At 30.7% G+C, this 23,281-nt stretch overlaps 1 protein-coding gene across 3 annotated transcripts; it reads left to right on the top strand.

Annotated features, from left to right (window-relative positions):
- Positions 1-2,463: 2,463 nt before the first annotated feature.
- On the top strand, positions 2,464-4,386 carry LOC108476932 (heavy metal-associated isoprenylated plant protein 39-like). Of its 3 annotated transcripts, none has more exons than XM_017779304.2 (3): positions 2,464-2,811; positions 3,068-3,143; positions 3,724-4,386. In XM_017779304.2, the coding sequence occupies exons 1-3, from the start codon at positions 2,806-2,808 to the stop codon at positions 4,158-4,160; spliced, it is 519 nt and encodes a 172-aa protein (XP_017634793.1). In that variant the 5' UTR covers positions 2,464-2,805; the 3' UTR covers positions 4,161-4,386. The 3 variants fall into 3 exon arrangements, with proteins under 3 accessions (XP_017634793.1, XP_052878980.1, XP_052878981.1); XM_053023020.1 differs by having other exon boundaries at positions 2,498-2,811; positions 3,071-3,143; XM_053023021.1 differs by lacking the exon at positions 2,464-2,811 and adding an exon at positions 2,886-2,911.
- The last annotated feature ends 18,895 nt before the right edge of the window (positions 4,387-23,281 follow it).

The following is a 23,281-nucleotide window of genomic DNA, read 5'->3' as shown; positions in this document are numbered from 1 at the left end:
ATTTTTTAACTTAGTCCCTGATTTCTTTTAACCCACTTTAGTTTCAGAACATAGACCATAAGATTATACTGCACCGTTATTTAATTTTTTAGATATATAAAATCTAAATAAATAAAAAATTGTGCATTTTTAAAAGATTTTGATTTATCCCTAATAATATTTATATATTTTTGGTAAATAGTAAACTTAGAACAATTTTAAGAAAACATCAGAAATTAGAGTATTTTATCTATGATCAACAAATATTGTCGAATATCCTCTTTCAAAAAGTCCTTTGCATAGCTCGAAGGATCATAAATAATAATCAATTATTCCACCATCAGCCTTAGCAATGCAGTCCGTAACCTTATTAGCATCTCTCTAAATATGTCTAAACTTAACTTCTCAAGGTTTCAAACACCAGTGATGAATGTATTACTCACTGATACCCAACCATTCCAAATAAATCCAATCAACATAGCATTATCACTTTCTAAGTCAACTTGCTTAAATCCTCGTTCAAAGCCAATTTCAAACCTTTTAGTACATTATCAAATTAATAATAAAAATATTTGAAAATTATATATATATTTATGACAGTATTCTTAAAAGCTTAATGGTAAAATCTAAACTTACCACAAATAAGCAAAAACAATAGTGAATGGATTTAAATGGCATGGCAATAACTATTTGAATATTTGACCCACAGCTCAAATAAAATGTAGTAGGTTTGAGGGCTAACTTTCTGCCACCACTAGTAGTAGGTAAGGGTTGAACCTTCAAATGAAATATATCCCTTTTCTTTTTTAATTTTAGAAAAATTTAATGTTAAGATAAGCTATTTATTATATTGGGTTTAATTTAAAATTTCATGTGAATATAAAAAATATTATAAAAATTATTTAAATATCATATAAAAGCCATAGCTCGATTTATTTAACTAAAATAATTAGATTCTAAAAAAAATTCTTTAATAATTAGGTGTTTTAGTTTTTGATGAAATAAATATGAATTTCAAATATTTTTTTCCTAAATAATTGAATTAAAAAAATGCACGAAACAATGTCGTTTTTAATTAATGAGATAATTGTTATGATTTAATAAAAAATGTGATAAAATATGAGCTGCCTTCATTGCGAAAACCCGCAGGTGTTCGGACGTAGAAATTTGACCGGTGGGGGCCACGCTCCGACTGAAATGCCCAAATGGCGACTTTCCGTGCTGTTTGTTATTGCAATTATCAATGTCAAAAGCGAGAAGTTAGTTGCACGCGCCTCAATCTGCGGTGCACAAAAAAATTCAAGCCTTCGCAGTAAAAATATCTTTGTACGCACCTGGGTGGGAGGGATCCACTTCCATAAATTACCTGCCATCGAATTTGTGCAATAATTTATTTTAAGTTTAAAGGTATATTTTAATTTTTGGTCCATTTTATATTGAATTGATTTTAATTTTAGTTGATTAAATATTATTATTTTAATATTTTAAAAATCAGATCAATAATTAAATTAGTCAAGTTATCGACTTTTAATCTGACTAGTTCAATCATCGATCTAATAATAATTAAATTATTACAAATTTATAAACTAATTCAATTGTGAATTTTTGTCTTAATTTTTTTACTGATTTTGAATAATTTACTTATAAACTGATATCAATCCCTTTACTTAAATCGGTATACTGAATTGTGCTTTGTCCAATCTATTGCTTCAATACGATTCCAACAACATTATGATTTATATTATACTTATACCAATAATTAAAACTACAATTGTTCCTCTTTAAAAACTAGAAATTTTATTTTACGACAATAATATATAATTTAAAAATTTACAAATATAAATATAAATACAATTATAATACAAAAATAATTGCTTGCCAAATATTTCAATATATCTTTTTGACTTCGACATCAATAATTAATATTATGATCTACTTACGAAATTGAAAAAATGTCGGTTGTCAAATTTGTGCTATTTATGAAATTTTAATTAATAAGCTCACGTAAACTTGAAAGTAATATAACTTTTACTTAATTTCTTTTGATCAAGTTTTAGTTTAATTAATATGAATATTATTGTTAATGTAGAAGGATGTGAGTTTGAGTATATTGAAACGCATTATCCTCCTATTTATAGATTGGAGAGAAATTACAGATAATTTTATTTTAAGTATTATCTAAAAAGAATAGATATGATCTAATATAAACTAATTGAATTAGGTTAAAATTGGATTGAAAATAAATATTCTGACCATTTGACCGATAATTTTTTATATTAATAACAACCATTAAAAACTTTTCAAGAATAAAATGGAAAAAAAGTGAACCTTAAATAATATTATTAATACTATTATTATTATTATAAATTCAAAATTAAATAAAAGATGAGGCAATGGTATGGTTACAACGCACCTTTCAATAGCGTGGAGATGACTTGTACAAATTATACATGTTTTTTTACTGCTTTTTTCAATGCTTCATCATCATCTTCCTGCATCACTCTCTTATAAACTCTCACATCCATGGCCACTTGTTTTCACTCCCTTCCATTTTAGTCTCATTATTCACTGACTCTCTCTTTCTCTCTTCTTTTCTTTCCTCTACTCTAATTTTTTTTTTTAAATCAGTAATCTTTCCATATTTTTCAGAAAAGCCAAGCAACATCCCGTTACGTCTTCAATCCAATCTCTTCCTCTTTCACAATTTTCCCTTTGCCTTTTTATCTTTCTTTTTCTGTTTTTTGTACACATTCTCTCAATTCCTCTCTCGGTTTCTTTTTAGATTTAAAATCTCTGCAAATTCCCCTGAGAAGGGTGTGAGCAGAAATGAAGGTATAGTTCCTTTTGGGATCTTTTTTTTCCTTTCTGTTTATGACTTTAGTTATTTGTTTTCCTTTTCTGGTTTTTGATTCTGAGGGAATCTTCTTGATGGGTTTGTTCTTAAATTCAATTTTGATTCTTCTTTTATACTGATTCCTAAGAATCAAAAAGACCGATTTCAATTTTTTTCATGTTCATCTTGTAATTTGAACAGAAAAAAAAAATCTTAATTATGATTCTGAAACAGATCTCTTGTTTTTTATTACAGAAGGTAGTGTTGAAGCTGGATTTGCATGATGATAAAGCCAAACAAAAGGCTTTAAAAACAGTCTCAACTCTTTCAGGTAATTGTTCATATATTTTAAAGCATGAAATCTTTGTAACAATTGCTACATGTGTAAAAAGTTTTTAAACTTTTTTACCCTTTTTTTCTTTCTTTCTATTAGAGGCCCTTTTTTGAAAAGTTTATCAAATTTGGTGATGAAAATCTATAATTTTCCTAATTCAATTTCTATACAAAACAAAGATTTTTAACATAAACTAACTGATGTGACACTGCATAAAGAAATTTTCTTAAATAAAAAAGATTATAATTAAGTATTTACTTGATTGCTGCCCAAATGTTCTTTTTTAATATTAAACAAGGAAAATGATGGGACTGCTAGCTTAATGTATTTGTATGATTTTGAAAGTTTAAACGTTGGTTGATTTGGTTCGGGATTTAGTTGGAATTCAATATAATTATTCTAGATATAAATTAGTGTTATAATAAAGTTTTAATGTGATTTCTGAATACTGAATCGAAAAAGTGATTTGTTTTTTAACTCAAGGAGAAAGCAAAAGTAAAATGATTACTTGTCATATCATATTATTCTTTCTTTTGAGCTGGCCTTGTGATTAATGTTTCTTTTCTATGATATATAGGAATTGATTCCATTGCCATGGACATGAAAGCAAAGCAATTAACAGTGATAGGAACAGTTGACCCTGTGACTGTGGTAAGCAAACTGCGCAAGCATTGGCCAACAGACATAGTATTAGTAGGACCAGCAAAAGAACCAGAGAAGAAAGAGGAACCAAAGAAAGAAGGTGAAGCCAAAAAAGAAGATGAACAAAAGAAAGAAGGTGAACCCAAGAAGGAAGATGAACAAAAGAAAGATGAAGCCAAAAAGGAAGAAGGTAAGAAAGAAGATGAAACCAAGAAAGGTGGTGAGAAGAAAGAAGAAGAGAAGAAGGCATTACCACCACCAGACCCTGTTTTGGAACTTGTTAAGGCTTATAGAGCTTATAATCCTCATATGACTACTTACTATTATGTTCAAAGCATGGAAGAGAACCCTAATGCTTGTGTTATTTGTTGATGGAAATTGGTGATGGGGAATTGAGAATGTCATCAATGGAGAATATATAGGAGGTTCTTAAAAAAAGGAAAAAGAAACACAAAGAAGATTATAAAAATCCTTTGTATATATAGATGGTGAAATGCCTCTTTTTACTCCTTTTTGGTTTTTTGATTATGTATAAGTAATGTTGTTTGTGTAGGGGAGTAGATTGAATAAAAATCAAATTTTGGGAATTTGTTTTGAACCCATTGTTGTATTCTATTTATTTCTTTTGATACAAAAGAAGTTTTAGATTAACAGTTTTATAGAAGGTTGAAAGTAATACTTATAAATCAATTATCGGTTTTATAGAAGGTTGCAAGTGATGTAGATCAACCACCCTGGGGACTTATCAGTTATCGAATGAGATTTGAACCCTAATGTTATCGGCTTTATCGAAGAATAAAAGTGGTACTTATAGATTAACTATCGATCTTATAGAAAAAGTGATACATTCAGATCAGCTACCACATAAGATTCAAATCCTTATGCTTGAATTTTCTTCCACTTCACCCAACCCCACACCAACCTCTTCTACACCCATCGCCCAAATAAAAAAAGATAAAAAAGGAAAGTGGTATTTACTAAAACTAGTACTAATAGATCAGCCACTTAATGTGATTTGAACTCTGATGTTTGAATCTTCTTCCTTTTCACCCCAATCCCACACCAAGTCATCGGTCTTCCAAAAGGCGGGAAGTGGTACAGATCAACCATTGAATAAGATTTGAACCCTAACGCTCGAATCTTCTTCCCTTTTCACCCCAACTCCTCTCTTCCACTGCCACCGCCCAAACAAACATGATCAAACAAGGAAAATTGGGATGTCATTGGATGTTAATGCAATGCCACACAAATATGTCTAAATGAAGATACTTCGTTTAAGGGTGCTTTTTGTTTGCAACAGTTGATGATATAGTGGTGGGCAAAGGAGGGAATGGCAGCTGAAAAAAGCAAAAGAAAATTAAAAAAAAAAAAAAAGGGTTAGCTTTCACATGTTTGACAACACCATGACCATGGTGGGTCATAGTGACGTTCTTCTCCTACTACATGTTGTACAATCTGTTGTATATGTCAATGTTCATTTATTGATTTGTGGGTCTTTTTTTTTTCACTAATGGATCTATCAAACAAAATCTCTTACGTGAAAGAACTGAATGGTCCCAATGCATTGGTCGGTTCATTCACGTAATCATTATTATTATTAGTATTTTTTTTCAGGTTTCTCACTTTCTCTCTTTTTAGAACTTAGTACCCATTATTGTTAGCTGGAGAGCACAAGGGTGTGCTGTTTTTACCTAATGTAATTTTCTGTCTCAAGATCCCCATACTTTTAAAGTGGATAGACTTACATCCCTAAATTATAACATTCATTCTAAATTGATCCCCAATTCTTAAAACATTCTAATTATATCCTTAAACTATTGAGGTTATATCAATAAAGTCCTTTAATTATTAAAATCATTAATTGAGACGTTCTCTTATGTAGCATAATTAAAGCAAAACTAATCTCGTAAAAAATGGATGTTGGAAAAATGTAGGTTTTAAGGTTTTCGAAACATTTAAAAAAGGTTTATCGTTTGCTCTCTTTTTTCGATTTTACTTTATTTTTAGTTTTAGCTTTTAAAGATTATGCAGTAACATTTTACTTTTTATTTAAATTTTTGTTTTAAATTATATCACATAAGATTTTATGTGTCATTTAACGATTAAATTAATAGTTTTTATAATATAAGGACCGATTGATATAACATTAATAGTTTGAGGATGCAATTAAAATATTTTAAAGTTTAGAAACTAGTTTAGACCTGAAAATCTTTATTTAGGGATATTTAGTGCAATTAAGTCGACTTAAAAGGTGAAAGTACTTTTAGATCCTCTAGTATAGGGATTGAATTAATTTAGTTCTTTTATCATTACAAAGAATAAGATAAAACCAAAATTTAACAATGTTAGTGTTTATTGCTTAAAAGTTACGTTAATTATTTAACAAAGTTAATATTTTTAAAGCTTTTATGGTTCGAAAATAAAATCTATTATTTGGAGTTGAATGCAATAGAAAAATAATGATTTTCACGTCTTTTAAAATAGTAAATGTTAACTTTGTTAATATTTGACCTTATTCGATTCTTTCTAGTAGTATAATGACTAAATGATCCATTTAATAATAAAGAAATTAATTTGATTTGATCTTTACAATAGAGGGACCTAATAGGTACTACTTTCATTCTATAATTAAAACACTACATAAACATGATATAAACATAGAGTATTAGAATTGATCCTTTAGTTTTAATCTTTGAATTGTTATTATTGAGAAGACTTTATTTGAATATCATCTTTGACTCGAACAAGATTTGTCTTATGTAATAAAATAGATGAGAACATTTATAATTATAAAAATAAAAATAGTAGAATTTAAATTATATTAAAATGGTTTATAATTTTAGGTCTTAGGGCTTTATAGGATTTTGTTTGTTTGTTAATTAGAGTTTAAAAGATTAGATAGAGTAGAATTGGTATTTATAGACATGTTATATTATTCAAAACATTAAAAATAATGAGAAATTTTTGTATTATAATTGAAAAATGCATGTGGCTTTTATCTCAAAAATTACATATAAGATTAATAACTCAGATTTTAAATTGGTCTGTTTTAATTGTGTTTAAAATATCAATATTGTATTAATCATGTCTTTGTGCCAGCTTAACTATCAACTTGGACATTAAATAACGGATTGGATTTGTCGTGGAACATATTTAAATCCCGTGAATTAAAATTTAAATATGTTTGTACTTATTACTTGGATAACTTAGATATGAGATGTTTATAAAAGAGACAATATCAAATATGTTAATAAATACAAAAATTAAAAATTAACTCAATACCTCAAATATGTTGAATGTCAAATTTAATTTAACATTTAACCTCTAAACTCTAAACTGATTGGTAGTGTGAAAGAAAGATATAATTATTAAAACATATTAAAATTTAATGACTAATTATTTTATACAATAATTATAGACTAATAAAAAGTAATTCCTTCTTGAATCTAAAAGCTTCTGAATCTCCTGTACTTGCCATCACTTTATTTGTCCTTTTCGTAACTCAACCTAATTCAATTAAAGGTTAAATGAAAAAAAAAAACAAATAGACAACTGTTGTAATGCAATATTATTCCATATTGAAGAGTGCATCGAATTGTACAATTTCTGTATTATAATTGAAAAATGCATGTGACCCATGTTTTCCCTTTCCTCCATAATTCTACTTAATTTTCTCATAAAATTAGGTGGCTAATCTTAGGCATGTGTCATTTTGTTTTAAACTATCACTTTATTCTTTTTGTACAGTGTTTTTTTTTAACAATGGTTAGATATGAACTATGGAAGAATGATTAAATGGTGGTTGAATATCTTCATTTTATGAATTTCTTAAATTCGTAAATCTACTTAAAAATATGATTTCACAAATTATCCGAATATTGTTATTCAAATTTGAATTAAATATGATTTTTTGCCAAATATTTGAATTTGTTAAAAAAAAACTAATTTAGAAAATTCAATCATTTTTTGAATACTCGAATTATAAGAATTTTGTAACAAGTGGATTCGAATATTCGGATATGCATCTATTACCTAAATAAGCAATGCGAATCTAGATAATGGATTCTGAAGTTTCTACCTGCACCCGCTTCAAATTCGTAGTAGATAGTAATTTTAAAATCCGAATCTGAAATATCCAAATTAGAAAATAATAAATTGATATATGTGAATATTTGAATATGCAATCTGAATTGCCATCCTTAGGTATGGATATGTATAAACATATATAGTGTTAGCTGGCAATTGGACATGATTGATACGATATTGATACTTTGAGGACTCAACTAGAATAATTTAAAGTTATATGGATCAATTCAAAGTTTAGAAAATAGTTTGGGGATGTTTCGAAAAATTAATTGTAACACCCATACTTGACCCAATCGTTGAATTCGAGTTACATAATGTCACATTCATTGCTAGAGCAGCTACTTAATACAATTTAATACAATAGTTTATACATGCTACTATATTCAATACATCATTATAAACATTTTATACAATCATAACCGGGATTTATTCGAGTTTACAAAAGCTCGTTTGGTAACTCAAGGCCGAACAAGGACCAAAATGTAAAATCTCAAAACTATCAGGTTGACGTCGCGACGTTGGGGTACCATGTCGCGACTTCAAAAAAATAGTGAGTGTCATCACGATGTCGGGGGTCTGAGGTCGCGTCGTCACTTATTGTTTCCAAAGTTTCCATATGGTACCAATTCACAACACCTAAACCAAAGGTCAAATGAATCATTCTAACCATTTTTGCAGCATTGTACCATCTCATTACATCTTTAACATACTACATGCTTGATTCAAATTGACATTAACTATCCATATTTCCAAAGTGACCATTTACGATACAAAACTGACTCAAAACATAGGTACATGCCATCTATCGAAAACATAGGGAAACTTTATGAACATTGCTAAGTCGAGTCTCATGGATTGGATGTTGGATCGCTTTTCGAGTCTTTAAGATCTACTGTTACAATCTATATGGAATAAATAAACCGTATGCTGAACGATAAAGCTCAGCGGTACTTTCATGTTTCAAGACAATAAAATATTATAAATAACATGATAGGTTTCAATCAAAGCACAATTTAGTTTCACCAATTCAACTTACAAATCATGTCTCATGAATCGACTAATTCCCTATCTCAAATGGCAACATACATGAACAATTCATACCAAGTTTCCTATCATCACAAAACATTCATTTTTATTCCAATTATTACCATATATTTATAGAATTATCTCAATTTCTTATGGAATCTATTGATTCATCTCATTTCCATATTGGCTCTTAGGGCTCGTATAAACTGGTTCACATGATCTTCTACATGCTGTCATTTTCCACATTTCATATATATACAGAGTATACCAATTTCAATCACATTTCATTTCAATTATCATATAACCAATTCATGCTTCATAAACCCTATTAAACTGACACGAATGTAAGATAGGTACACGGATCTATTACTTTGTTATCCAAGGTTGCCTAGCAACAATGACTACTAAAACATATACATACTACCACCCTAGGTTGCCTAACAATGATGACTTTCACAATCTGTTTACTCTATTATCCCGGTTTGCTCGAAAACGATGACTACCAGAATATGTACATTCTATCACCCCGGGTTACCCGAAAATGACGGCTTATAATTATTATACTTGAGCCTATGACGTGCCAATTATATCCGACTTTGCCCGAACAACTAATAGGGTAATTAATATTTTAATTATGTATTATAAATTGATTCACATATATCATGATCACATACCATTTCATCATCAATTCATATTGTATATCACACATCATTTAGCAAAATCATATCATACTTGTTTCTACGATACTCAGAACAATTCAATTCTTGGCATTTAATAAACATAATTCGATTCATAAGAAAAATAATAATATTACCTCAATAACCAATATGCAATGATCATGTATATATATACATATATATTAAACTTGAATCATAAAAGTACAAACTGAAGTTGTTACTCTTCTCCGACTCTCGTCTTTCCCTTTTCTTGTAACGACCAGGCATCATCTTTAGCTACGTTCGATAATTCAATAACAAGAATAATATCATATTACATCCAAATGACATTAAAATACATAACCAACATATTTTTCATTTTATTTAATTTAGTATTTATATCCGAGATACTTGTATTTTTCAATATCTAACATCAGATCAAAATCAGACTTCACATTCTTTCATTGGGACCTTATACATTCTATCTAGGCATAATATAAAAAATAGCCTCTAACGTTTGGCTATTTGCCCACTTTGACCTTTAACCTTTTTTTGGATCACTTTCACACCTAATTTTTTTTTTGGTCAAATTGGCCTATTTCTAACGGAGATGCTGACATGGTCGTTAGGTGACTAACGATACTGGTTTGGAAAAAAACTACTCCACCTAAGCTCCAAAGTATTTGACACCTAATTAAAATTAAAAATAATTCAGAAAAGAGAATCAGATATTTTAAAAAAAAAAAAGAAAAGCTCAATCGATCCTAGAAACAAAAAAACTCTTGAATCAACTAATAAAAAAGAGAAAGAGAGAGAGTAGACAATGAACCCTAACTTGAGAAAGTAAGAAAATTGTGCGAAAGAAGATTACCCAAAGGCTGTTACAGAATCAAATTTGATTTTGGATGATAGATTGAGGGTATGTTTTTAAAAGTTTTCACTTTGGAAACATTATGTATGTTATTTCGGTTTATGTTTAGGGCTTTTGAATTTGAGGATTTTGGTTTAAGTTATTGAATTTGAGGATTTTAGGTTAGGGGTTCTGATTTTGGGGATTTTTGTTTAAAGTATTTCGATTTTGGGGATTTTAGTTTAATATTTTTTTTATTTTTGAGACATTGATTTAGGGTTTTGCTACTAATTAAAAGAAGAATTTTGTGTATTTAGTTTTTGGCTACTAACGAAATCAAAATCCCTCAATAAACCCAAAACCCAAAGAAGAGGACTTTCTAATTGTTTCATTTGACAAATTCTCATGTTTCATTTACTTTTTGGTTCAGTGCACAGATTTTAGGTGGGGGGTATGATGTTGGTTGGTTGGTGCAATAGTTCTAGGCATAATTTAGTAAGTGAACTTATTGAAGTGGTCCCTCCATCTTTGGTTGTCGTTATGTTATTATATGTATATAAACTTTATCAGATTTGATTATATAATTATTAAATCATTTAACTTTATACATTTATTGTTTATAATATTTAATATTTTGTTTATCTATACCTTTTTTTGTTGCACTTTGTTTGTCTGTTAGTATGAAATCTTACTATTTTCTAACTTTTGTAATATGTTTTTTTATTGTTTAAACTGCAAATGCCTATAGAGGAGGAATACTATATGAACTTGTATGTTGTAGGTAAATTTGTACATGATCCCCATGTTAAGTGTTCAGGTGGTGAGATGATGAGGTTTAAAGAGGATCCAGATACGATATCGTATTTTGAGTTGTGTAAAATAGTTAAACAAAAGGTTAGGGTTTAATACAATACAACTAATTTGTTTTAACGTACCTAGTAGTAGGACTTTATAGGATAACCTTAGGGCTGTGTGGAATGACAGTAGTACTATAAACATGTTGAACTACTATGTTAAGCATAATGAAATAAACTTGTATGTAGAACATGAGATTGACACTACTATTTTTTCTGATGATGATTTAATATTACTTGTAGCAACTGTGGCAGGTACTGGTGATGGTAATGAAAGTGTTGAGGTTGCTGGCAGTAAAGGTGGTAAGGGTGTTGAAGGTTTAAATGGGAAGGGTGTTAAAGGTTTAAATGGAGAGGGTGTTGAGGTTGCTAGCAGTGAAGGTGGTGAAGGTTTAGGTGGGAAAGGTGTTGAGGTTGTTAGCAGTAAAGGTGGTGAGGTTGGTGAGGTTAAGGGTGGTGAAGGTGGTAAGGGTGTTGAAGGTTTAAATGGAGAGGGTGCTGATGTTGCTGGCAGTAAAGGTGGTGAGGGTGTTGAAGGTTTAGGTGGGGAGGGTGTTGATATTACTGGCAATGAAGGTGGTAAGGGTGGTGAAGGTGGTGAGGGTGTTGAAAGTTTAGATTGTTTAGATGTATCTATTGAAAGGTTAGAAGAAAGTGATGGAGGTTTAAATAGTGGTGTTGAAGAAGCTGGTGAGGAGGGGGTTGAGGATGAAAGTGATAGTGATTCAAAATATGAGAATGTTTATTTGATAAATGTGATGTACTTTTCAAATGGTGATGATGATGAAGAGTTTTAAGAAGCTAGGCAAAAGGTGGGGGAAGTAGAGGGGGAAACCAATGGGAAAGCTAAGGAAACAATACTTGATGAGACAGAAAGTGAAAGCTCTGGAGAGCAGTTTGAGGATGAGGTCCTTGAAGAAGTCAAGGGTGAATGACTAAATGATAGAGCTGATAGCGAAGAAGAAGGAAATGAGACTGAATATTTTGATAGTGATGTTTATGGGAGCATACTTGGGTCAGATGATGATGGCAATACTGATGCTTGTAGAAGAAGAAGTAGGTTCTCCGCATACAATCCAAACGCAGAAGTTTGCACTTCTGTACTAGAATGATTTTTAAAGATAGTGAGCAATTCAAATATGCAATTCGTAAGTACTCAATATGTTGTAGAAGGGAACTTAAGATAATTAAGAATGAACTAAATAGGGTTAGAGTTAAATGCATTGCATCAAACAAGTATAAATGGGGAATATTTGCAAGTTACAGTAACATGTCCAGATGCATGCAAGTGAAAAGTTTTCATGATGAGCACAATTGTTGTGTTAGTTTTAGAAACAAAATAGCTAATGTAAAAGTAATTGTAAATAATTTTGAAGCTACTATTAAGGACCACCCAAAAATGAAGCTAAGGAAGATGGAAAGAAGGGTAGCTTCAGAAATTCATATAAATGTTAATATGACAAGGTGCAGAAGGGCCAAGAAAATGGTGAAGGATAAGTTGCAGGAAACTTTGTAGTGGAATTTGTTATGCTGTGGGATTATGCTAATGAGTTGAGACTAAAGAATCCTAGAAGTACTATAAAGATGATAATGAATAGAGTCACATCTGAATCTCCACCATATTTCAAGAAGTTTTATGTTTGTTTTGAAGCACTGAAAAGAGGTTGGAAAAAAGGGTGCATACCTATTCTAGGTTTTGATAGCTGCTTTATAAAAAGTCCATTTAAGGGTGAGATGTTGTCTACTATTGGGGAAATAGAAACAATCAAATGTACCTATTTTCCTGGGCTATTGTTGAGGGGGAATGCATTGATTCTTGGTCATGGTTTCTTAGTCTTTTGACAACAGACTTAGGAACGGAAAATGGCTTTGGGTATACCATCATCAGTGACCAACAAAAGGTAAATAATGCTATTTATTTTGCACCAATTTATTACTGATATTTTACTTATGTTTTGTAAATTAATTTGCAGGGTTTTGAGATAACCATTAATGACATTTTGCCTTGAGTAGAACATAGAAATTATGCTAGGCTGTCTTATCAAACTGGTCTGATAGGAAGAAAGCAAAGGCATTCGAATTTACTTTTTGGAAAATTGTGAAGTCCACAACAAAGAAGAAGTGGGAACAAAAAAAAGAAGAATTGTATAAGATTAATGAAGGTTTTGCAAAGGAGTTGTTCTTTAAGAATTCGAAAGCTTGGACCAAAGCCTTCCAGTGGTTGCACTCAGTGTCAGATATTGTTGACAATAACCTCTATGTAGCATTTAACTCTAGCATGGTGGAGTCTAAATTCAAGAGCATAATAACCATGTTGGAGGAAATTATAGTTAAAATGATGACCAGAATAGTGGATAAGAGGAAGCAACGCAGTTCATGGAAATACAATTATGATCTACTAATAAAAAAGAAATTTGATGACATCAAGAAGGAAGGTGTTGATTGGAAGATAATCTGGAATGGGGAAAATAGGTGTGAAGTTAAGAAAGGCAGAAAACAATACATAGTAAATGTAGAGGATAAAACCAGTTGTTGTCGAAGTTGGCAATTATCTGGGAACCCTTGTCCCCATGCCTTTTCTGCTATATGGCATCTTGAACAAGATCCTAATGGCTACTTATATAGGTACTACTAGAAAGAGACATATTTGAAAGCATATGCATATGTTTTACAACCCATAAATAGGTTACATGAGTAGAGAAAATCTGGTATTGAGCTCGTGCTTCTACCAGTTGAGAAAAAAATGCCTGGTAGGCAAAAGAAGAATAGAAGGAAGGTAAAAAATGAACTAAAAAAAGTGAAGCCTGGACAACTCAGTAGGGCTAGTCTAATTATGAGATGTAGGAAATGTGGTGGTGAGGGTCACAACAGAAGATCATGCCTTCAACCTAACACAACTGGATAACAGGTATATATAAACACTTTTTCATTGTCAAGTTCCAAAATATTTAAATCTAATTTGGGGTTATGATTTTTTATTGTCTCAGTCTGGCACAAGTACAAGAACTAGAAGCCAAAAACAGAACAATAGAAGACCATGAATTCAACCTAATACAACTGGATCACATGTATATTGTAAACACTTTTTTACTGACAGGTTTCAAAATATTTAAATCTAATTTGGGGTTGTGATTTTTCCCTCAATTTGGTACGAGTACAAGAACTAGAAGCCAAAAAAGGATAGTATATCAAGAACCTATCAGCACCCAAGAATCAACTGCAGTAAAGAAAATGAAGAAATGAATTGAGATGTTATTTTGACTAAACATTTTGTTTGTTTGTTGAAATAGTTGCTTAATATATTTTTTGTTTGTCATTACATGTGATAGTTGCTTAAGATATTTTTTGTATTTTAGGCTTCTAGGACTTGCTTGAAGTTGGTATAACAATGATGGTATATGTAACAATTTGATGTGGCATACCATTACTGCTATTGGCAACTATGTGGGTCTAAGGTCATTTTGTTAGTTACTATTTTGAATATGACATAAAAGTCAAATATCCAACGTTTTAGTACATGTAACTTCTTTTTTAAACGAACATTCTTTTATTCATTTTGCTCATAGACCTTTCATTATACTTCCCTCAAATTAGCTACAAACACCAATTCAAATGTGACAATTTATGTCAACAACAAAGTTTGAAGGTACTAAATGTACAAAACATAAGAACATGACACCATGCTTTTCAAATTATAACATTCCTAAATAATGTGAAACATAAGATAAATAATACACTGCAAATAAATATTTTTTTATAAAACTCTTACTCTTTTTTGAGTGATTTGCATTTTTGCTTCAAGCTCTTAATCTTTGTGTTTAATTCAATGAGATCCACAACATCATGATTGACCTCTTTTGTTTGATTGTTCTTGTCCACATTTTGCATATTGCCACTCTCAGACATCTCAACATTACTGCTTTTACTACCACTCTCAAACATCTCAACACTTTCACAATTCATAAGATGCTTCTTAAGTCTCGTATTTTCTTTTGCAAGTTTCCTTTCACTATCACGTATTTCATGTATTACTTCATTTGCCCTGTTACACAGTTTATCATCATACCACTTAAAAAATCTGCATCCACCAACCTACAATTCACTCAAAAATCTAATGCTATGACAAATTGTAGTACCAATTTAGTCTAACCGATAGAAAAATCAAACAAACTAAAAAAATCTCCAATTTTTTATGAACCCTAAAAGAAATTGCCTAGATATATGCTTACTAGAAAATTTGAACAACCATAATACCTTCTACATGGGTTTAAATCGCTCCACAAAGTCTCTTTCGGAGCTAACTTGTTATAGAAATATGTTATTTTCTCTCCATCATAAATGAACTCCCCTTGTGATGAAGAAACCAACTTCGAATAAGGAAACTTCTCCATTGATAGCTTCCAACTACTTTTTTCAGACAATATTTTCGATTCTTTTACCAACCCATTAAATTTCAAGCTTCGATTTTTGCAAAATTTTAGTGGAGAAAGAGAAGATATGAGATTTAGGGTTCTTCATTTAGGAGCTCTTATATTGATTTAATTGTGTCCGTATGTGTTTAGGGATTTTTATTGTTTTTTTTATTTTAAATTCAATTTTGATGGCGTGGCATATAAGAAAAAAATAATATCACGTCAGCATTTACATACATTTGGCGCCTAGGTGGAGTAAATTTTTTCCAAATCAGTATCATTTGTCACCTAACGGCCACGTCGGCAACTCCGTTAAAAATAGGTCAATTTGACAAAAAAAAACGTTAGGTGTGAAAATGATCCAAAAAAAATGTTAAGGGCCAAAGTGACCAAATAGCCAAACATTAGGGGCTATTTTGATATTATGCCTTCCATCTATAGAATAATTTATTCAATTTAGCCCCTCATGTTACAAAGTTATTTAACAAATTAAATTTAGTTTCTAATTTAGCCCTTATCATAATCTAAGCTTATCGACTATCAATTTCTTCCATTTAAGCTCAAAATCATTAGCTTCTCTATCATAGAAACTAGTTAAATGTCAACTAATTGAACAAATTGATATATGGGTTAGCTAATTCAAGCTCCCATGATCAAGAATCTATAAAAATTAAAGAAAACTAGCTTATGTACCTTGGTTGATTAATGGCCAAAAGTTACTAAGGATGTTTGGAGTTTTTCTTTTCGTTTCAATGTTTTGGACTGTTGAACAAAGAGAGAAGACAACAATCTTCCACTCAACTTAACATATATACTTAGATTAGCATTAGTTTTGCTTAATTAATTATATTTAATTAGTTAAATAAAGCCTTAATATACATATAATTAAACTAAGTGGAATCAACCATGATCATTCACAACTTCATGTTAAATAATGGCTAAATAATCATTTTGGCTATTTGGATAATTTCTAGCTAGGCCCTCTGTCACACCCCTTGCCCAGTCTGGTTGTTAGACCGAAGTTATAGGAGGTTACCGTGTAAAACTCAAATAACAATTTTACAAAATTTAAACATGCATGGCAGACCATGCCGCGGACTAGAAAAATTGTGGATCGATCAATTATGCATAGAATTTTAGATTGCTAAACTGCGGAGTTTTCTGTGGACACAACTTTTGCTCGAAGTATGGAAAACTATTAAAATGACGGATTGTTCCACGGATACCTCTACAATGCAATAAGTAACTACCTATAACACCCCTAACCCGAAACAGTAGCCGGAATAGGTTAAGAGGCATTACCGGACTTATAACTCAAATCAGAACCACCATATATCAAATATCATCTCATTACTAATAAAAGTCATTCATTCACATTCAATATTCACATAAAATCAAGTATACAATGCTTAAACATGCATTCAGGACCAAATAGATAACATATGAAAGTTTCAAAACTTATAAAAATTTTCAACTTTTAAAAGGTCACACGCCCGTGTGAACAGGCCATGTGCCTCACACGATCTAGACACACCCGTGTGTCAAAGCCGTGGCAAAATAGGGCTTAGCTACTGACTTGTTCACACAGCCGAACCACACGCCCGTGTGTTCAGCTCGTGTGCAATGCACATGCCCGTGTCTAGGCTGTGTGCTAGGTCGTGCCAAAAATAGGGGGTATTCTATTTGTGACGTCACTATACCAATAAAAGTCACACGGCCAGAGTACACACCTGTGTGTCTAGCCCGTGTGCTAACCTAACTTACAAATGAAGGGTACCCCAAGGGACACACGACCGTGCAACATGACCGTGTGTCGCACACGGCTAAGACACACGCCCGTGTCTCTACCCGTGTGGACAAAAATAGGCCATTTGAATAGCCAATTTGCCGCCCCAATAGGGTCAACCTACAAGCAAAGAAAACAAGCATATTTATAACACCATTTCAGGCAAATTCAGCACCAAAACATAACCCTTTTCAAATCATATAATAGTCACTAAAATTCATACCCATAAATCTTACCAATTCATAATAAACATAAGGAAATATCATGCCAAAACATTTTCTTCCATACATCATTCAATCTCAAGTTAATCTTACCAAGACTTACCAACTAAAACATGCAACAATTTCATATTATCATCACATACTATGAACCTTTATCAACCATGAGTTCAATCACAAATTAACCAAGTCACATGGCTAAGCATATACATCACAAAACATACTTCTCACACTACTAGCCTATACTTCAAAAAGATATGCATTTTCAAAAGTACCAAAATGAGATTCGATAGTGTGATGACGATCCTGGATAATCCTCGAGCTTGCAGTAGCTACAATATCTAAAAAAAAAAATGTAAACAGACACCAAGTAGGCTTTTAAAAGCTTAGTAAGCTTGTACTAAAATCATCAATAATATATAAAACATAAAACATCAACATATAAGTATTTACGCATTTTCAATCTATATGACCATATCAATTCTGTGAACTTAATATACAATACCATCTACCACTTAGGCATCGTACATACCTGAAGCTTTCCGTACTTATTCACTTTCATACTTACCTCTCGTTGAATATTATAAGACTTTCTGTCAATTATTTTTACTTTAAACATCTGTACACTTAGTGCTTAGGATTAGCCGAAGCTAGAACGATTCTGCACACTTAGTGCCATCTCAACTGACCGAAGCTTAGTCGGTATCGCAGACTTAGTGCCTCAAGTAGCCGAAGCTAGTTTAAATCGCACACTTAGTGCCAAATACTTTCGATTCATGTTCATATACATTCAGCTCAATTATTTATACATCTATGTGTCGAAACCATTTTTTATTTTGAGAAAAAAACGAGGATCGACTTTTAAAACAAAGTGTGGGGTCGCCACCAATCTTTTTGTTTAGGTGTGATTGGATCACCTAATAAAACATTTTATTCCATTTAAAATAACTTTGGTCTATGTAAATTTAAAAAAACGGGTTCGGGAGCCAGTTACGTATGAGGAAGGATTAGCACCCTCACTACGCCCAAAATTGGTACCAAATTGATTAAGTATTGTCCTTATGTCTAAGATTTAAAAAAAAATAAATTAAAATATGGTTCTTTTTAAAATATTTGAGTGGCTCAAGTTGGTCGTCAAAATTCTCTCGTTTCAAAGGAATACAGTATCACATCCTGCACGATAGAACATGATACTGTATACCTTCGAAACCTCGATTAATTTTGACTTCCAAAATATCATATGTTGAAAATTAAAAAAGGATGTTCAATTATTTAGTCCAACGGAAAATTGAAACTCAGCACGGTAGGGCACGATTTCTCGAATTTCTAAACATTGAACATTGCCTTAGTTTAGAATTTTTAAATAAACAATTGTAGACTAGCTCAAAACACATTTATTTGACTTGAAATAAAATGGAATAATTAATTTTAAAAAGTTGGAAATTACAAAGCAACATTTGTAATCAACAAGAGAAATAATAAACATGGGATAATATATACAACTAAAGTACCAAACTTGGTACATGAAGACAATATAACTCTATTTAACCAACTAACAAAACAAACAATTACATAAAACTAATTCAAGAAAAATATAACCAAATTTCCAAACATGAACGAAGAACAATTGTTATGATAATACAAAAAACGAATAAATAACATGCAACAATAATATATGGAATAATATAAAACAATCAATACCAAATGTACAAAACAAAATAGAAACAAGAAATCAATATGATACAAAACAATTTTAAGAAAGTGATGAATTGATGAACAAATAGCATATGCTAGAATTTGAAATATTTTACATAAAAACTAGGGATATGTATATACACACAAAATTTGAAATTAAATAGATCATCAAATAAAGAAAAACATAGAATAAATAATACATAAAATTTAACATATAAATGAATTTCAAAATAAGTATTATAAGAAGAACTTTGAAAAGAATGCTATACAAAACGATTTAAACCGAAAATTTATCGATAAGATATAATATAAATTTTATTCATAAATGTAGTAATGGATGTCAATATAAAGTTTTAAACAATGGTGTACATGTTAGAAAGTTTTAAGATAAATATAACCGTAAAAAATATATAAAAGAATGTATATGAACTACTAACTATGTAATATGAAATTGATGATTGTACAAAATAATTTGAAACAAGATTTATTCATCCACAATGATTAATATACATGAAGTAAAAATTTTAATATAAACAATGCATATATAAAAGGATAATAATATAAGAAAATATTTGAAACAAACAAAATATATAATACCAAAATTAGATTTAAAAGAAATAAATAATATATATAAATAAAATTTAAAAAAATTATATGATCATATTCGAAGAGGATTTAAATCAATAATTCAATATAAATTATGTATATGTATATATAAATATCAATGTATGAGGATAAATATTATATAAATCTTTTAAACATAAAATTACATAGAGCAAATTTTAAAATAATAGATTATATAATAAACAATTCAATAATATATAAAAGAAAATTAAAAAACTAAAACAAAATGAAATTAAAAATAGTTCCAAAATAACATATTAAAATAATAGGTTTTAAAAAAAAAATACATAAATAAATAAATAAATAAATCCTAAAGAATATAAAACATAAGCTAAACTTAATTGAAATAAAAACAAAATCAAGAGGATAATTTATAAATAAAATAAATTATTAAAACTGAGCTGAGGATCGAAATAGAATGCGCACAAATGATTGAGGATCAAAACTGAAAATATACCAAATTTCACAACGCTGCGTTTACGCGCGGATTAAATCGCAAAGACACGCAGATTTTAGGAAAAATTTGAAACAAAATAACATGTGAATAAGGATCAATTAAAAGGCCTGCGCGAAAACGAAGGACCAGCCTCGAAATTAACCATTCGAAGCGCCAAGGAGCAGATCCAGCCTATGGACTGGTTTGCGCGCGAACCTTCACCCCCACTTACACGGCACCGTATCAAATCATCTTCATTCTCATTTATTTTTCTCTTTAAATACAACAAATCCTTTTGATTTAAAAAAACCTCAAAATCATTTACACACTCTGCTAGGGTTTCGCATGCAGCCGCCGAACCACCACCAGGTCTGGTGGTCGATGATGCGCAAACAATGGTCCAATCTTACCAACGAAGGAGCCTTGACTACACCTATGGAGGTTTTGTAAGTGCATTCCCCCCTCCTTTTCTTCTTTATACTTAAAAAACCTCAAATCTTATGTTATCTTTAATAAAACGAAGCGACATTTGAACAATAAAATAAAATTTCAACACCATTCAACCTTCGCCCGAACCTCCACACTCCTGAAATATTCGGCTCTCCTCAGCGCCGATTTAGGTAAACTCTTTTTATTTTCATTTTGAAAATTCTAGGCAAATCAAAAGAGGGGAAAAAACTTAAGGAAAAGAAACAGAATTCGAAATCACCTCTTGATAATTTTTGATTGCTTTCTCTGATATTCAGTATGTGTAAATGTGAAAAAAAAAAAGAAAAGTCCCCTCCATTGGATTACAATCGGCCTTTTTATAGCCAAAATAAAATATAAAATTTACAAATTTCCTTTTCTGCTCTATTTTTGTTGCCGTTATTTTGTTATCCTCCTGTTATTTGCTGTCAATCTGCGCTGCTGTTATTCTATTTTACAGGTGTGTATGGCGTGGCGCGTGTGGAGGAGCAATGGCGCGCGTGGAAACCGATTCCATACGAGGCTGCGACGCAACTTGGTCCTAGGGTTTCAGCTCCTGGTGCCGAAGTTTGGGCCATCTGGGTTGTTTTAGGAGTGGAGTAGGCTGGGATTTGGTTTATTTAGTAATTGGGCTGGGTTTTGTTAGGGATTTGGGCTATTAAATTTAAATGAACATTGGACCTTATTTTATTTTTACTATTTTTTTTTATATTTTGGTTTTTTGGTTATTGTATGGGCCAGGGCGAAATGGGCCTATTACACTATGCATAATCAAAACAACCACATGTACTTATAATATCATGTTCTACGTACGAACTTACCTTGTACTCGAAATTGTTGACTCGAACGTTTATTCTATAATCTTCAACTTCCCTCGGTCTAAATCCGGATTCCTTTTTTCTTAATCTATATGTATTCAAAATTAATCCTTTTATTCACCAAATCATTCAAAATAATCCATATACACACAATTAGGGTACTTTGCAAAATAGCCCTCACATTTTCACATTTCAACACTTTAGTCCATAATTCACAAAATCACAAAATACACAGAATTTTAATATACACATACTTGGCCGAATTCTACTAGCACTCATAATAATCCATACATTTCATTTATTTCACATTTTAGTCCCTCAAAATAACATTTTTATAATTTAGCCCATAATACTCAATTCCATCAAAAATTCAAAGACAAAACATGTAAACCCAACATCAAGCTTTCATAGTTCATCAACTATATCAAAAAGCTCATATTTTCATCAATGTCACATTTCAAAATAATCATCAATTTCTCCAATTTAAGCATGGGCTAGCTAGAACACTTAACAACGGTCACAAAAACGTAGAAATTATCAAAAACCGAAACAAAAACATACCTCAATTAAGCTTTAAACTAGCTGAACCCTAGAAATCTTTTTCTTTCCTTTTATTCTTTAATTTTCGGCACCAACAAACATATAATGCCTATTTTCATGTTTTACTATAACATAAATTAACTTATTAATCATTTTACCATTATAACATTTGTTAAACCATTATAAAATCACATAATGGATGGTTATTAATGTCCATTAAAACTTCCAATGGTTAAATAACAACATAAGGACCTCTCATTTAATAAGCCAAGTCCAATAGGCACTTTTAACATCTAGCACACAACTTTTACATTTTACGCAGTTAGGTCCTTTTTGCAAATTAAGCACACAAATAGTTAAATTTTCACACTAGACTTTTATACATGTAAATTCACTTATAATAGGCAGGAAAAATAATATTTAAATATTTTTCTGACTCGGATAGGTGGTCCCAAAACCACTATTCTGACTAAGGTCAAAACCGGACTGTTACATTACCAATGTATATCATAAACAAAACTTGTATCCATTTTAATTACATACATAAAAAAAGCACAAGGATAACCCTTCAAACTCTAACATGACTGATTATAAAATAACAAACCCCCTATATACATGCCACTTAGACAAACTAAACAAAATCAAAGGTCTACCACAATGTTGGCGGATAGTGTGAACTTCTTGTTGATTCAATATACTCGGTTAGTATCTACAAGGTAAAAGTAATGCAGAAGTAAGTATTAGGAATACTTAGTACGCTCATACAAATTCAATGATTAACCTACCTCCAATAACCATTATATATTAATCTGGTTTGCAAAAACAATTTACCTTTCAACAAATACATACTATCATTGAGGTAAATGTATACACTAAATTACATACGCTATGCCAAATAAGTAATCGTGTTTGTCACAATAATGACATTCCACCTTAGGGTAGGAGGAGAATTGATGACCATTCTAATGACATTTTTTTTATAGAAAACATTGTTAGAGGTAGACTTCTGAGACAATAGTCTAGT

The sequence above is a fragment of the Gossypium arboreum genome, chromosome 12 (genome assembly GCF_025698485.1).
Source record: "Gossypium arboreum isolate Shixiya-1 chromosome 12, ASM2569848v2, whole genome shotgun sequence".
Lineage (NCBI taxonomy): Eukaryota > Viridiplantae > Streptophyta > Magnoliopsida > Malvales > Malvaceae > Gossypium > Gossypium arboreum.
Note: the sequence above shows the minus strand (reverse complement) of the source record. Positions and strands in the feature narration are given on the sequence as shown.